The 17,177-nt window shown below is 35.8% G+C and overlaps 1 protein-coding gene across 5 annotated transcripts in view; it reads right to left on the bottom strand.

Moving 5' to 3' along the window:
* Positions 1–17,177, bottom strand: part of tex10 (testis expressed 10) — a 94,511-nt gene that overhangs the window by 33,073 nt on the left and 44,261 nt on the right. For 4 of the 5 annotated variants that reach the window (XM_063043893.1, XM_063043891.1, XM_063043894.1 and 1 more), the window contains exons 9-12: positions 15,189–15,358; positions 11,244–11,421; positions 3,510–3,598; positions 272–405 (exon numbers count right to left, since the gene is read on the bottom strand). In XM_063043893.1, coding sequence (XP_062899963.1) covers positions 272–405; positions 3,510–3,598; positions 11,244–11,421; positions 15,189–15,358 — 571 coding nt within the window. The remainder of the gene's footprint in view (positions 1–271; positions 406–3,509; positions 3,599–11,243; positions 11,422–15,188; positions 15,359–17,177) is intronic. The other variant, XM_063043895.1, reaches the window with a different exon arrangement.

Genomic DNA, 17,177 nt, shown 5'->3' with positions numbered 1-17,177 from the left:
ATTGTTATTAGTTACCTGGATAACAATAGGAAACCGGGATTTTAAAAATTTACAGGCCTGAGTCACAGGAGATATCACTTGACAAAACTTTCAAAGAACACAACTATAGTCCTATTGGCTTATTAAGTGTAAAACAAGGTACTGTACTTACAACAAAAAAAATTCAATGTCGTCTAACTATTGATCCTCATGGTACAAACTAACATCAACAATATCCAGACTTGACAGCTGTCATTCAGTATTAGCATCACTGCAAAATGCAATAAATTACCTCAGTTAACTCCCAGTGATGGACAAACTGGTCTAAATCAGTCACATAAAGACGGATTGATGAAAACTGGGACTGACTTATATGAGAATTAGTGCCACTGTTCTGAAGCCAAGTCAGTTCTTCACCAGAGAATCCTGTTATGCAACAAAAATGATCAGAAAATAAAAACATAATGATAAACAAATGTTTTCACAATCCTAGTAAAACTCATTTTATAAAAATAAGTGGCCATTTTGATGTTACCTCTAATGTACCATGCAAAAAGATTATTAAAAATGGACTTCAGAAATTCCCATGGTGAGCACATCTGGTAAATAATTTAGTACATTGTTATTAGAATGCAGTTCACTAAGGTCACCATTATCATGAAAATGTCATGTACCAAGATATAACAAAGGAAATAACTCTACGATACAATGTTTGGATTAATATTTCTCTTAGCTTCTTGATGAAAAAACCTGATTCTGGCAGTCCAAATTGAGACCATTTCCATTTACTTTAAATGACGTTGAAACTCAATGCCCCACAGGTCAGAATTTGAAAGCTGGCTATCAATACAAAAATTTTGGCTCCCAATTTGAATTATCCAGCCAGGTATGATTGAAGGCACAGGATTGGTGCTCTGCACAAACTCACAAGAAAATCAGTGACTTATACTAATTTATACAGATACTGTTCTTGAATGAAAGGGGAAAATCATAGATTTATGTCTATTAGTAGAGAGTGCCAGGTGGAATCAAATGAGATGTTCTTAATAATCCCTGGAAAACAAGCCATTAGAAATACACCATGTGGGTTCATGCAGAAAGATCACATCCTACAAATTAAATGAGTTATGTGTGAATATAAATGAGGGAGAATAATGCAGAACTCATCTGTCTGTACTTAAGGAAAATTTCCAAAAATAACTATACCAGGCTACTTCACAAAACAGAACACTGTGATTTGAATAGCAACCTGACGTGCTGGATTATGAACTGATACCAATCCAGCAGCTGAAAATTTGTAATTTATGGTTATGGCTTAATTCCGATATCAGATATTGTGGCAACCAGGGATCAGCATCAGATCTTCTATTTTTCAAGCAGTTTATTAATGATCAGGCCAACAGCAAAGTGTCAGCAAATTTGTAGGTGACACCAACATCTATGTAAGGATTATGATGGAATTGAAAAGCAATAAAATTCCAAAATATTTAGATGTGCTTTGAGAACAGATCACAGATTGGTAACTGTTGCTTAATTTAGGGAAGTACAGCTTCATCCATGTAGTTATGCTTAAGAAGAAAGTAGATTTTACAGAGAATAACCCAAGGATTAGCAAAAGATTAGTGAAAATGGGTACAGACCATTCAAGGTTCAAGAAAAATGGAGAGAGAGGTCAATAAGCTTACAAGATTTTAGGTTATTTTAACAGAGCCACACAATAGTAATCTAGAACGCAGTTTTGTGAAATATAGTGGATTCCAGTTAATTAGAACACACTGGAACCAGTACATTTTAGCCCAATTAAGTGGCTGCCCCAAATAGCCAAAATTTCATGGAAATAGTTGAAAAGGTATTAAAAAAGACAAGCTACCATTTAATTGAGTAAGAAATTATATATTTAAATGAAAAGCAGAACAAATTAGAACACTACTAATAGTACAACAGTACTATAAATTGACGCTAGTTAGAACGTGTTCGGCAACAGTCTCCTGTCCCAATTAAGTGGCACAGTGTCCCAAATAAATGAAGGGAATCCCAGCTATTTTCTTGATTAGTTTTTGTTCTTTAAGAGTTACCCCAAAAAAATTAACCGTTCACCCAATTACCAGAATGCAGTACCTTTAGAAAAGAGCAATATGAACTATTCAAGCTGAAAGTGTGTGGTATCTTTTAGGACACTGGTGTATTTACTTTGCAGCAATGTACATTCAGTGGCCACTTTATTAAGTACAGCTGTAAACCTGGTTGTTTTTATAAATAAAGTGCCCAACGAGTACATGTGGAGTGACAATTAAAGGGTATCCTAATAACAATTTGGGATGGCCTATGACATATATTTAAACTATAGAAGATCAGAAACAAACTGGAATTTATGTGAATCTTCCCACAATAAATTATCTCTGGTTTACTTTACCAATGGGCAGGTTTTAGCTTAATTCTAAATATTTGAAGAGGGAAATGGAACTAATTTTGAATGGGGAATACAGGCATTGCTACAGTGGAAGTTGTGGCAAGGCAAGGGTTAAAGACAACATCCAGGTGAGATTGACTCCAGCAGTGTGTAGTAAAACCCAGATAACGGAGATCTTTGAAGTGAGACCACCGGAGCCAATCTTGCTTACTACAGACAGATAGGTGAGATTGACTGTAGCAGTATGTAATCAATCATAGCATTTAGTAGTAGGGGGTGCCAGAGACAGCCGAGATAGGTATAATGGGAGGATGTGGAAATAACCCAGGAACTAAGGGGCAATTGCTTTACTAACTTCAAAGTGTCATCGGTTGTGATCTTGTTCTTAGGATTCCCTAAAGGGTAACTTGCAGGTCGAGTCTTTGGTGAGGAAGACAAATGTGATGTCAGCATTCATTTCAAGAGGACTAGAATATAAAAGCAAGGATGAATTGTTGAGACTTTATAAAGCACTGGTGAGGCCTCACTTGAAGTATTGTGAGCAGGTTTGGGCCCCCTATCTTAGAAAGGATTGCCAAAACTGGACAGGATTCAAAGGGAGTTCACAAAAATGATTCCAGGATTGAATGGCTCTGGGCCTCTATTCACTGGAATTCAGAAAAATGAGGGGTGACCTCATAGAAACCTATTAAATGGTTATAGAGTGGATGTGGAGAGGATGTTTTCTTTGGTGGGAGAGTCAGCCTCAGAATAGACAGGGCTCCTTTTAGAACGGAGATAAGGAGGAATTTCTCTATCCAGAGAATGATGAATCTGTGGAATTCTTTGCCACAGGCAGCTGTGGAGGCCAAGTCTTTATGTATATTTAGGGCAGAGGCTGACAGATTCTTGATTGGTCAAGGCATGAAGGGATACGGGGAGAATGCAGGAGATTGGGGCTGAAAGGAAAATTGGATCAGCCATGATGAAATGGTGGAGCAGACTCAATGGGCCAAATGGCCTAAATCTGCTCCTATATCTTACAGACTTTTGGTCTAAATTTCAACACTTAAGACGTATGAATGCAAACAACAATTTTTCATTTTTAAGTGCAAGTAGAAAAACATTAAATTATTCATACCTGTCAATGTAGAAAATAGAAAACTGAAGTAATCCACATCAGTAACTAAACTGTTGGGAAGTGAAGGACCCCATCCACCAAAATAGGACCTAAAATTAAATAAAGGTCAACATTAAGTATTCTGCATAATTTTTACTTTCCTCAGATGCATGACGATACTTGGCCAAAGATACCCTTAATGACTCAATGGGACAAGGGAAAGAAATTCCTCAGTACATTTGAAAAACACTCATTATATTAGAAATGTTCATGCTAACCTTGGTTAGTGAAAAATTAACCGAGGTAAAGATTAAAATACATAATGACCTCATTACAACTTACATGAATCTCAGTTAAAGGTGTGACCATAAGATTATATGTTTTTTGCTATTTCCATCTAATATTTAATATTCTTAATCTTAAATCCACTGTTCAGTTAGAGCACTATTGTGTTAGCTTTTTTTTAAAGACAAGAGGCACAATGCTTGACAAGATGGCAGCCATCCAAAATCCTGACCGATGAAGGAGATATGACAAAGCCAGTCAATGGCAGCGGGCATAGGAAAACAATCTAATGCTTTAAGTGGTGATCCTTACGACACTGTCTACAAATCAATCTGCCAGATGAAGATTAGATTGTGCTCTACCCCTTAAATCACCTGCAGCCTCTAGCCATAGCTCTTTGTGATGATGTGATTGTCTAAGCTTCTTCAGACCAGGCAATAGTGAGCACAGTACCCCCTGGGTGTCAAAAGGAATGATGATTTTCAAATACACTGTTCAATCTCAACGCTGCAGAGCTTTATCATGGACGTGTCCTGAGATGATCACAGTTGGCCTTTACCAAACAATCCTGAAGAATGAATTATAAACAACTGGTTCTCTCGACTAGGTAAGTTCCTGGAGATATCTTGGTTTTGAGTGACCACAAGGATTTAAGAGACATCAGCGATAGAAATAACTGAGTCTTCTTTTCTGCTCAAAGTACCTGATCCACCTTTCATATCAGTAAAGAACACTGAGGACATAGTCTTCAGAGAAAGATACCTTTGTGCTCACTTTAAGTTTGACAAGGGTGCTACCAATCTTTACATCAATTTTTTTATCACTTTAGGGGTTCAAGTAGTCCACTGAAAGTGATACACATTATCCAGAGTTCCATCATTCATGCAAGTTGTGGTATTAATCTCCAGTTCATCAGATGACTCAAGGATCAAGCTTAATAAGATTTTTAATGCGTGCATAAGTTTGGCATGACAAATGGCATCAAGAAAACATATGTGGATATGACTTCTCCAGTGTCAGAATGGAAAAAGGCAGATGCATAGACATTCAGCATAAATGTTACATCAACTTCCATCTACAACATGATCCCATTTCTCTCATATGACAACATATAACATTTCCAACAGTACATCTTATGGGACACAGAATCATCATGATATTGCTTCTCTGTCAAAATCTTTTGACAACCTATTTTCCCATAACCTATAGTAGCTTCTCCTTCTACAACCACCATGCAGAAGGCCAGTCAAGCTCTCCTTCGACCCAGGAATCAATCTACCCAACCATAGAGTCATGGAGTACTACAGCACATAAAAGGTCATCAGCCCACCTAGTCAACCCCAAGCTATTATTCTGCCTAGTTCTATAAACCCGCACCTGGACCATAGCCCTCTATTCCCCTCCCATCCATGTACTTATCCAAACTTCTCTTAAACGTTGCAGTCAAACCTGCATCTACCACTTCCATTTCCACACTCACATCACTCTCTTAGGCAAGAAGTTCTCCATCAGGTTTCCTTTAAATATTTCTCCTTTCACCCTTAACCTATGGCTTCTAGTTCTAGTCTCACCCAATCTCAGTGGAACAAGCTTGCTTGCACTTATCCTACTTATACGTGTCATAATTTTGTATACCTCTATTAAATCTCCCCTCATTCAAAGTAATTATTAAAATATGTGTATGTCACCATATATGCGAGATTCATTTCTGTAGGCATTCACAGTACACAGAATTACAATAGAATAATGAAAAACTACACACAAAGATTGACAAATAACTTAGGTGCAAAAGAAAACAAACAGAAAATACAAAAAGAGCTATAATAACAAATAAATAGTAAATGGATAATACCGAGAACATGAGATGTAGAATCTTAAAAGTGAGTCCATAGGTTGTGGAATCAGTTCAGAATTGAGGATGAGTGAAGTTATCCACGCTGGTTCAGGAGCCTGATGGCGAGAGGATAATAATTGTTCATGGACTTGGTGGTATGGGATCCAAGGCTGCTTAAGTTCCTTCCTGATGGCAGCAGTCAGAAGAGTGCATGCACTGCAACCAGGATAACAGCAAAAAACTTCCTTGGCAGCCAGAACGGACAACACTTGACCGCGATGTGTTCCAAGTTATGTGTGGGGGGGGGGAGCAGAAAGAGGACCAGGACTGAGATAGAATCATCATGTCTGTGCACCATGATGAGTTAATCATGAAGCAAACGCAGCCCCCAACAGCTGTCGCCACTGTCGGGTCCATGCACTGGAATGTGAAGTCCTCGGGCTGAAAGTGCAGTGTCTGTTACGCTGGGGCCTCTGTACTATTGCAGTACAATAAAAATATGCTGTTTCCTGCACAAATTGATGCTATATACAAAACTATCCATGCACTGATGTATTTGAGATACCTCATTCACCAAACATCCAACATCCACCTCAAATTACATAGCAATTAAGGTATTGCCCTAATAAGCCAAGTAGCCAGTACTCTTCACTGCAAATAACTACATGCATATATTACCATACTCCTAGCTAGCTCATATGTGTAAATCAAAAGCTGTACACAATGTACAACTTCAGATATGCTTTTCCATCTTAAACTAATGTAAACTTTTCTAAAAGTATGCCCAAGGTCCATTTCTCAGAATTCCATCTTCAATGCTATTATTTAAAAGCTGCAACTTAATCAACTTGCAATGAAAATTTTTATCAATCCTTGTTTAAAATTATAAGTTAGCAAACTATACTGTGAAAGGGTACATTTTTCAAATAGAGGAATATAAAACCAAAGGCAACATACTTTTTAAGTACCACTGAATACACACAAGAAATACAGCTATGAATGTCCTTATTGTGCTCATTATTTCGAGGAATAATGGGAGAACATTGATTATACCACCCAGGCCATGCACGCTTCTCGCATTGGGCAGGAGGTACAGAAGTCTCAGGTTCCACCCCACTAGATTCAGGAACAGTTATCACCCTACAGTCATCAGGCTCCTGGATCAGTGTAGATCACTTCAACCACCAATAACCTCAACTGATTCTCCTACCTACTGACTCGCTTTAAAGAACTTTTTACAACTTATGTTCTCGGTTTTTTATTTGCACGATTTGTCTTCTTTTTCACACTGGTTGTTTGTCAGTCTTTACTTAGGTATAGTTTTTCATAAACTCTGGTGTGTTTACTTTCCTGTAACTGCCTAGAAGAAAATAAATCTCAGGATAGTTTATGGTGATGGATACAGTACCTTGAAAACGTTTTCACCCTTTGTTCACATAAATATGAATTACCAGGAATTTTGATCAACTTAAATGAGAATTATTATTTGTCAATCACATGCTCCTTTTCTCACAGTCGCACCCAAAAAACTACAAAAATTATAAAGCAGGAAAAACTAAAAATTCAAAAGCTGAAAAGAATTAACTTCAGCTGTATTCATCCTGCTTTGCTCAGTACTTAATTGAACAGCCTCTCACAGCTATTACAACTAATAGCCTTTTTGGATAAGTCTGTATTAGCTTTGCATAACGTGATGGAGCAAGATTTGCCCATTCGTCCTTGCGAAGTTACTCAAGCTATGCCAAATTAGTTGGGGAGCAGCAGTGGACAGAAATGTTGAGATCTTGCCAGAGAACTTTGATCAGGTTAAGATCAGGACTCTGAATGGGCCACTCAAGGACATCAATTTTCACAATTTGAAGCCACCTCACAGTTGTTCTGGAATGTGCTTTGAGTTGTTGTCCTGCTGAAAGACAAAGCTCCTCCCTAGTTTAAGCTTTCTGGCAGAGGCTAGCCAGTTTTTATCCAGGATCTCCATTTAGCAGCATTCATCTTCCAATCAATCCTGACCAGATTTCCAATCCCTGCTACTGAAAAGTATCCCATAGCATGTTGCTACCTCCACCATACTTTACAGTAGGGATGTGTTGCCTGGCTGTTGTGCAGTATTATATTTAGACCATACATACTACTTAGTGTTGAGGCCAAAGAATTCTACTTTAGTCTCACCCAACCACAAGACCTTCTTCCACATTTTTACAGCATCTTCTAAGCGACTCCGCGCAAAGTCTTCACGGGCAGGGATATGGTTTTTTAAAGCAGTACATGAGGTATAAATCTAATACTGCGCATCAGCAAGAAATTGCCCCTTAAAAAGGGGGGCAATTGCACAGGTTCTAACTATTGTTATTGTCATTGTCCTTGAAAACAACAAAGAAGGTTTGCTTTGAAAGGAGAAAATATAACATTTCAGGTCAGCTTGAAATGTGAAATGTATTTCTCTCTTCATGGATACTACCCGAGTTACTGAGTTATTTTCTGTTGTTAATTCCAATTTCCAGAACCTGCTGTGTTCTGTTTTTTTTTGCACAAAATAAACTATTTTGAGAAGGAACAAGGAATAATTATAAGATTTTATCCCCACACACAAAGGAGCATGATTTTGACTACAAAAAAAGGTTTGGAACACAACATTTAAAATGTTACCAAGTTAATATTCAAAAACCTACAGGGAGAAAACAGTGAAACACAATGAGAGGAAAATTCCAGAAGAAATCTGATGTATTAGATTGTACCTCCCTTGTGAGACTAAAAGCCTGTGTTTTTGAGAGAATACGGTATATAATTACTGCAGGGAGATTACATATAAACAGATTCCTTCTGTATCAATACTGTTTATTTCCCCAAGACAGCTATCTTTGTTGGCTCAACAATGTCCAAAGTAGCTCTTAAGTAATTCACAATAAAATTGTGTTATAACAAATTCAGCCTGTGGAATACAAATAATGTTCCCCAATTCATCAATTTCTTCCTATACAGTTCACATATGGAAACATACGTTACTGCAGAACTACCTGTACCTTGTAAGCTAGTGTCTAGTTTCATTATTACATTTTTCCAACTCTTTCACTCCAAAAGGAAGCATACATGACAAATGCTATTTCTTAAATTCAGGAAAAATCCAGTTTGCACTTATTTGTTTACTGTCTGTGATATCTGGTAAACTAAAAATTATTAAATTGTCAGATTTTGACCAATTTAAAAAACATACTGAGTGAGAATCCTATAAAGTTACTGTGTGAACATATTTCAAAGGTTGTTACTTAATATTAATACACATTAGGTCATTTCAAATTGCGAACTATTATAAACTTTTCTTCTAATATGATACCATCCTTATATGGCTCCTCCAGAAATTGTGAATCTGTGCACTTTATAGTTTATGAAGACTTTAAAAACTTACTTATCATAATTAAATGATCTACAGTTATATGGTCTGTGACTCTTAACTAATGATGAAACACTGCCAACTCTCTAATCCAAAAATGACTGTTTTTGAAAAATAAGCTAACTTCTTTGTTAGTTCTCTTACATTCTAGAACACTTGGCATTAGTGCCTGGCGTTTTCACCAGTTTTAGATTTAGCAATTTTAAATTTACAGCAGTTTCCAGTTCATTGGGACACATCGAGACCAGCACATTTTTGTCTAATTGAAGGGGTTGCACCAATTAACTGAAGTTTCATGGAAATAGTTTGTCTTTTTTAAAATACAATTTGACTATCGTTTAACTGAGTAACCAATTGTGTATTTAAATGAAATACAGAACTAGAACACTACAAATACTACTATAGTACCATAAATCTGTAAGTATTAGTTCCTAATACTTATCAATGGCGGAATTCTTCCAGTTATGCTGCTGTGTTTATTTGATTGACTACAAATGGACAAGATCAGAGTACCTAGTGCTGATAATGGACTGCCTTCAAATAATGTTTTTGACAATTGCATCCTGCCAATCTTTATTTCCATTGTAACATTCAAGATGATAGTTCTTCACAGATCCTAATTTGTTGAAGTAGTCATACAGATTCATTTTCATTCCGGGCCGTTTCTTGCATCTCCTGAATGCTTGAAGCCACAGTGAGGAAATATGTTCTTAATTGTCTTACTGCTTATTTCTCATTAACTATTAGTGACAAAAAAAATCACTGCTTTTTGAACACAAACACAAGCAACAGACGCTATTAAAAAACGGTTTGTTCTAAGCACGGTGTAGTGACTAAAGCCTGATTTATACTTCTGCGTCAAATGTACGCCGTAAATACCGCGTACCCTACACTGTAGGGTGACGTGCACCTCCCCAAGAAAGTAACTCACGCGCTGCAGCGACGCAGACCACAACAACACTGATTGGTCCGCTTGGTAGCATCGCAATTCCAGTTGCTTTTCTCCGCCATGTCTGTACACCGATGCAAAATAAACATTTGGAGACGATAAACCAAATCATCAAATCTACCTGCCGACATCCGAAAATATTTGAAATGCATTTCCTCGTCCATGTCTGTCAAGAAGAAACTCAACACAGTGGCATAGAAACCCCACCACCAACTAGCATTTTGGCGGTGAATTGCAGAGCGACACAGACACAACAACGCATTTAGTATAAATCAGGTCTACAGCGTAGCCCGTACGCAGATGTATAAATCAGGCTTAACAGCCATGTAAGTGCATGTGACCAACATCTGGTAGAAACTGTTTGGCAAGTCTCCTGCCCAAATTAAGCGGCATAATGTGGAACTTGTACCAAATAAACGAAGAAAATCAAGACTATTTATAAATTAATATTTGTTCTTTTAGAGTTGTCCAAAATAAACGATGCCCCGATTTACCAAAAGCCCACTTAACTGAAATCCATTGTATTTATGTATATCTACCCTTTTAAATTCTAACTTTCTCTTGTAACATTTCCCAGAAACAACATTTGTTTAAAAGTACTTATTCAATTTCTTCACTAGCAAACTTTTTTTCTTTTTTAGTCTCATTTTTCTTTTTACTTACATGCTCAAAGTTCAAAGAAAATGTATTATCAAAGTAAACATATCATATACAACCGTGAGATTCATTTCTTTGCAAGCATGCTTACAAAATCTTATTTTCACGCAACTACAAAATCTGCCAGGAAATAAATATTTGACTTTTCCCAAAATGTTCTCCATATTTATTGTATATTTTCCATTTTGTACAATTAAACATTCCCTTTAAGTCATGAATTAAGTTACTTATTTCATTTTTTCTACAGAACCTTATCTGCATGTGGTAATAAATACCTACACCAGAACAACCAGTTTGAAAAATTTCCAATACTGTGCATTGCGAATTCCAATTTATCCAAGCTAATTTTTTTTGTTCTTTTTTCCATTTAGATACTCTTACTATACCTATACAACTCTATTTCAACTTTAGCAAAAGAAAATCTAGAAATTCCCAGTTAAACTACTGAGTTGCATTCCTGAAGAAGGGAAAAAACAAGTTCCACATTGTATTTGATTGTACAACACTTTGGTTTGTGATCTGAATGGCTCCATTGCTTTGTTATGGACAATATGTTGAATCTCAAAAGTAAACACTTCTGTAATACTTGGCAAGATTTCAACAATGAATTAAACTCTAATAAATGAAAATTTGCAAACTTACCTTGTGTGTAGTATTCGGATTAGATTAATGGCAAGCTTAGAGGATAACCTTCCCATGGTGCAGCAGCGACTTAGACAAGACAGTAACTCCGATGAAATGCGTGGTAAGAAATACACAAGCTGCACCAAACAATGTTGAGTTTCAGATGGAAGGAGCACCAAAGTGCCATCTTGTGGATCTAAGCAAAGATTACTATGTCAGTAAGGTACTTACTGGTAGTTCTGCTGAAACACAGCAGTTGTGTTCCTCTTTATTGAAAATCACATTACTAATAGTGTCAATAACGGGGAAAATAGGTTTAAGGACTAGAGACTTTCAGACTTGCAATAACATGGTTATTTTTCCTGCAGAATTTTCAAAAATAAAGGTGTTTTTAATAACTGCAAGTATATTCTGTTACCACAAACATAATAGAGCTGTATGTTTCATTGTTTAATGAAATATCCTTGTACAAGTGTCAATAGAAATGATAGCGTCAATTATTAAAGTCTTCTCCTATAAGACTAACAGCCCTTGTTTTTGGGAGAAAATGGTATATAATTACTGCAGGGAAATTACATATAAACATTCCATTCCACATCAATACTATTTATTTCCCACAGACAACTATTTTTGTTGGCTTCTCAATGTTCAAAGTAACTCTTTAGTGATTCACAATCACAATCAAAATCATGTTATAACAAAATTCAGCCTGTGGAATTACAAATAGTGCTCCCTAATTCATCAATCACATCCTATACAATTTACATATGGAAACATACGTTATAGCAGAACCACCTGTACCTTAGAAAATTCCAGCATTAAGCCGGTGCCTAGTTTCATAAATGCATTTTATCAACCAACTCTTCCACTCCAAAGGGAAGCATACATGACAAAAGCTATTTCTTAAATTCAGGAAAAATCCAGTTTTCATATTTCAAAGGTAATTACTTAATATTAAAGCACATTAGGTCATTCCTAAATTGTGAATATTTATAAATATTGCAACTAATATGATACTATCCTCACATAGTCACTCCAGAGATTGTGACCATTTGGGTTTCCCATATCCCCAAAACATACAGGTTGGTCGGTTAAATGACCACTGTAAATTACCAAAGTGTAGGTTGATGGTGCAGCAATTGGAGAGACTAATGAAAGCTCGAGAGAGAATGAGCCACAGAGAAATAAGTAAGAAACAAGACGGATATGCTTAGTCCGAGAACCAAGATAGATTTGATGGGCCGAATAATCTTTAAGGTCATGAGGAAATATTAATATGTTTCTTTTGAAAAACAGCTCACTCAGATGATCCACTACAATCACATGTTATAACCAGTTTAGCAATCTTGGATGTAAATTAAAACACAAACTGCTGTTTACTCATTTCTGAATGAAATCACTTTGAAATAATGTCCAGATTAGAAACAGTTAAACCAACAAAAAGTCAGTTCCAATGGAGTGCTTTTTGCCAAGCAGGAAAAATTACACACACTAAGGAAGTGGACTGAACCTGGGAACATTTTGCATAGCTATTCACTACTTTTCTTTTTCCAATATTTTAATTATTAATTTTACATATAAGAATACAGAGTACAGGAAAAAATATATATCAATACATTATGCTAAATCGCATATAAAGACTCCTTACTCTATATTCATACAGATTAATTAATTCGTAACATTCAAATATAGAAATTTTATTATATAAAAAAACTAACACACTACCAAGACTGAAGCTGATTAGTAAAGGAAAAAAGGAAAAAAAAATTAGTCATCATCTGTGCTTTAACAGCAAATCAAAGGTTTTGAAAATAATTCAAAAAAGGTCCCCACAATGTTTGAAAGTCTTGGCTAGATTCAGAGATTAAACATCAAATCTTCTCTAAAGTTAAACATGACATCACATCACGTAACCATTGAGCGTGAATAGGAGGGGCCGCATCTTTCCATTTAAACAAGAGCGTCCTCCTGGCCATAAGAGACACAAAAGCCAAAATGTGCAAGTCAGATGGCTCCAAAATAATATCCTGTCCTCCAATGATACTAAATAAAGCAGTCAAAGGATTAGGCTTAAAGTTTACTTTGAAAAGTATCGAGAAAGTTTCCAATACTTCTTTCCAATATTTTTGTTTACACACTTTTCTGTTGTAAGAAAAAAATACTATTTTTGTCTGCTCAATAAAATGTCTGCTGATCTATCAAGATATTAAATTTTCTACAAGGACTTCATATATAACAGTATAGCATTTTAGAATAAGTCAGATATTCCAATTATTTAAACATAATCCACTGATATTTCTGTCCCTTGCTACTTTCATCCAGTTTTATACTGATAGGTCAGCTAACTAGACAGAATTTTTTTCTTCCCTCATCTAACAATTCTGATATAGAGAAATCAGATGCTCCAACTCTGAAATGAAAACACAAAGTGCTGGAAGTATTCAGCTGGATTAGAGGACTCTGGAGATAGAAAACAAAATTAACATTTCAAGTATATGAACTTAAGAACTGAAAAAAAAAGAGAAAACAATGTGTTTTCGCATTGCAGAGAAAACAAAGGGAATAGTGCTAGTGTGCTATCCAGATGAAACAATGCTTTGGAACTTCTTGTTAATTGATGAACGGGCCAGAAAGATTTTTTTTAAAAAGTACCAAAAATATATTGATATTGTCAGAGGAAGAGAAAAATTGCTGGAAATCTGAAACAAAAGAAAATGTTGGAAAAATAATAGCAAATCAGGCAACAGCTATGGAGAAAGAAAACAATGAAGATCAATGATTTTATATCAGAACTGATCAAGTCTGACACATGTAAGAGAGGTCAGTTATTTGAAAGTATTAAGTCCCTAGGACTGCAAAATGTTTCAGTGAAAGATGATGAGCAGATCCTCAGACTTGCATTGAACTTCACTGGAACTATACAGACATATGAGTGGGGGTGAGATGCAGAAGTGAAGCAACAGGAAGGTGTTCTGCCTAGGTCAATCTGATTTGGTGACCATTTTGCAAATTTCCTCCATTCAGGCTAAAAGCTTAACCTCAAGTTTTTTTGTCACTTTAATTCTCCATCCCACTCTCACACTAACCCCTCTGTATTTGCACTCCAACATTATTTCAATGAAACCAACCAGTGGTGTAATGGCATTTGCAACGGACTTTGAGGCAAGTGATCCCCGGTTTGAATCCTGCCAGCTCCTTGCACAATTTCCATTTATGCTAGGTTGAGTATTGAGCTAACAACTCAGACTCATATAAAAAACAGAGATAAATGCTAATGACACAACAAGGTTGACGCTCGATGTGCCCCAAGGCATGAAAAGGAACAATAATTATTTCCGATGAAGTCCAACATTAACACGAGGAACAGCAGCTCATCATGTTGAGGAACCTTAGGGCTCAATACAGAATCCAACAAGTTCAGATAATCAGCTGTTCTCATTTATATCAGAACTGTCCAATTCTAATATAAACTCATCCACCTTACTCAGCTTATTTGTCTCCCCACAGATGCCCCCTAATGCATGGAGAACTTCCAGCGTTCTCTTTTGTTTCAGGTTTCCAGCAACTGCAGACTTCTTTCTTTACTGTTCCAGCATACTCAGTTGTATTTTCCCCCTTGATGGCCCTTATTTATCCATAAACCAAACAGCTTCAAAAGTACTATTTCACCTGGATAATAATGGTGTCCACCCTTGAGCAAATCCCTTCACTCTTTCCACCCTTTTGTTCAAACTAACTTGGTTTCTCCAGTTTTAATAATACTGATTCTGTTGATTATCCAATACTTTTGAAGCTTAATAACTTAAATTTGCAAATTGAAATGATTTACTGTGTTATATTTGTGTACTGTTTATCACTAATGTGCAAATGTAGAATTCTAGCTATGAATTTTTTTGTCATAATACACATCATTCTTTCTGCTGTATGCAGTCTTATATATTAGGTTTCTAAAACGTATCTTACCATATAATCTGAAGACATTGCTCTGAAGGCTCTGAAGTAGGTCTTTGCTTGAACGAGCAGCCGCCACATGTATTACATCAATGAGTTGTGCCGAAAGCAGTGGATTCTTTGAACCAAGTTGTGCTAGCTGTAGTGGCAATCCAGCCAGCCAACGTGATAGCACCTTACTTCTACCGACAAAAGAAAAAAATAATTCGTTGTCAAAAAAAATTTAATGATTAATAATTGATAAACATCGTGTTATAGAGAAATACTGTACCTGCACAGAATTAGACTTTGAACCATAGAAAAGAAAACTAAGCATCAAATACAAAACTCTCCATCCATTCCCGGAGGCATTCAATAGATATTGTTGATCTACTATCCTAAGTGTCAAATTCAGAGAAATTCCTACTTTTAAATATACTTACGGCATTATATATACCAAGAAAACACTTCAACTATGTTTCTGTTAAACTTTTCCAGTGTGCATTTCAACCAACATTTATAAGACAATTATTTATTGCAGCCAGGGAATTCTGAACAGCAGGTTTGCAGCCACGGAATATTTTCTCTTTGGCAAGTTTCAATAGAAGAAAGAAGTCCACATTCTAATTGCACTTATCTACAAAACAGTTGTCCCTTAAATAGTCATTTTACCAAGAAAGTATATATAAAAGGTCAAAAAAGATTTTTTTTAAAACTACCAATTACATTATATCTATTCATAATAACAATCTCATTACCCCATATTCATGTAAGTTAATCAATAGTTATATTGAAATATACTAATTTATTACAAAAAAAGTCTAACCCCTACCAAGACCGAAGTCATTTATTAAGGAGAAAAAAAAAGGTAAAATACCTTCTCATATAATAAAAATTAATAATAGCCAACATCTGAACTTAAACAACGAATTGAAGGTTTTGAAAGTTTTGAAAATAATTCAGAAAAGGTCCCTACAGTGTTTGAAAGTCCTGACGAGATTCAGAAATTGAACAACGAACCTTCTCTAAATCTAAGCATGACATAACGTCGCATAACCATTGAGCATGAGTAGGAGGAAAAACATCTTTCCATTTAAACAAAAGTAGCCTCCTAGCTATAAGAGAGCTAAAGGCCAAAATAAGTAAATCAGATGTCTTCAGCTTGATATCTTGTCCTGCAACAATACCAGATAGGGCCATCAGAGGATTAGGCTTAAAATTGACTTGGAAGAGTAAAGAAAAAGTTTGAAAAACTTCCTTCCAATATTTTTCAAGACTTAGACAAGTCCAAAACATATGAACTAATGAAGCTTCTCCATTATTACATCCGTCACAGTAAGGAGATATACCCGAATAAAAAGCTTATCTTTAGTCATATGGAATCTATGTACCACCTTAAATTGAATGAGGGAATGGCGAGCACATAGCGATGAAGTATTAACCAGTTTAAAAATTTCATTCCAAGTTTCCTCAGATATTAATGTCTGTAAATCTCGTTCCCAGAGATTCTTAACTTTGTCTAAAGGAACATTCCTCGACTCCAGTAACATACCATAAATATTAGATATTATCTGAGCTTATAGGAAATGTGCATAATTCAGATCTTAGAAAGTCTGTGATTTGTACATATCTAAAAAAGTGAGCTTTGGGGAAATTATATTTAGCTGACAATTGCTCAAACGAAAAAAGATTTCCTCCAACAAACAGATCTCAAAAACATTTAATACCCAACCTGTCCCATTCTTTAAAAACTAAATCAATCATGGAGGGTTTAAAAAAATTAGGGACTTGAAAGAGAAAATCTCAATAAACCAAAATGTTTTCTAAATTGTATCCCGATCCTCAGAGTATGTTTAACTATTAAATTATCAGTTAGTTTACTTACAAATAAAGGAAATGAGGATCCAAGAAGAGAAATAATAGAAAATTTATTAACAGAGTTAGCTTCTAAAGAAACCCATAGCGGACAGCCTACAGGATTAATATAATACAGCCAAAACGTAAGATATCATATATTAACTG

The sequence above is a fragment of the Mobula hypostoma genome, chromosome 3 (assembly GCF_963921235.1).
Source record: "Mobula hypostoma chromosome 3, sMobHyp1.1, whole genome shotgun sequence".
Classification (NCBI taxonomy): domain Eukaryota; kingdom Metazoa; phylum Chordata; class Chondrichthyes; order Myliobatiformes; family Myliobatidae; genus Mobula; species Mobula hypostoma.
This window is presented reverse-complemented; position numbering and strand designations above follow the sequence as displayed.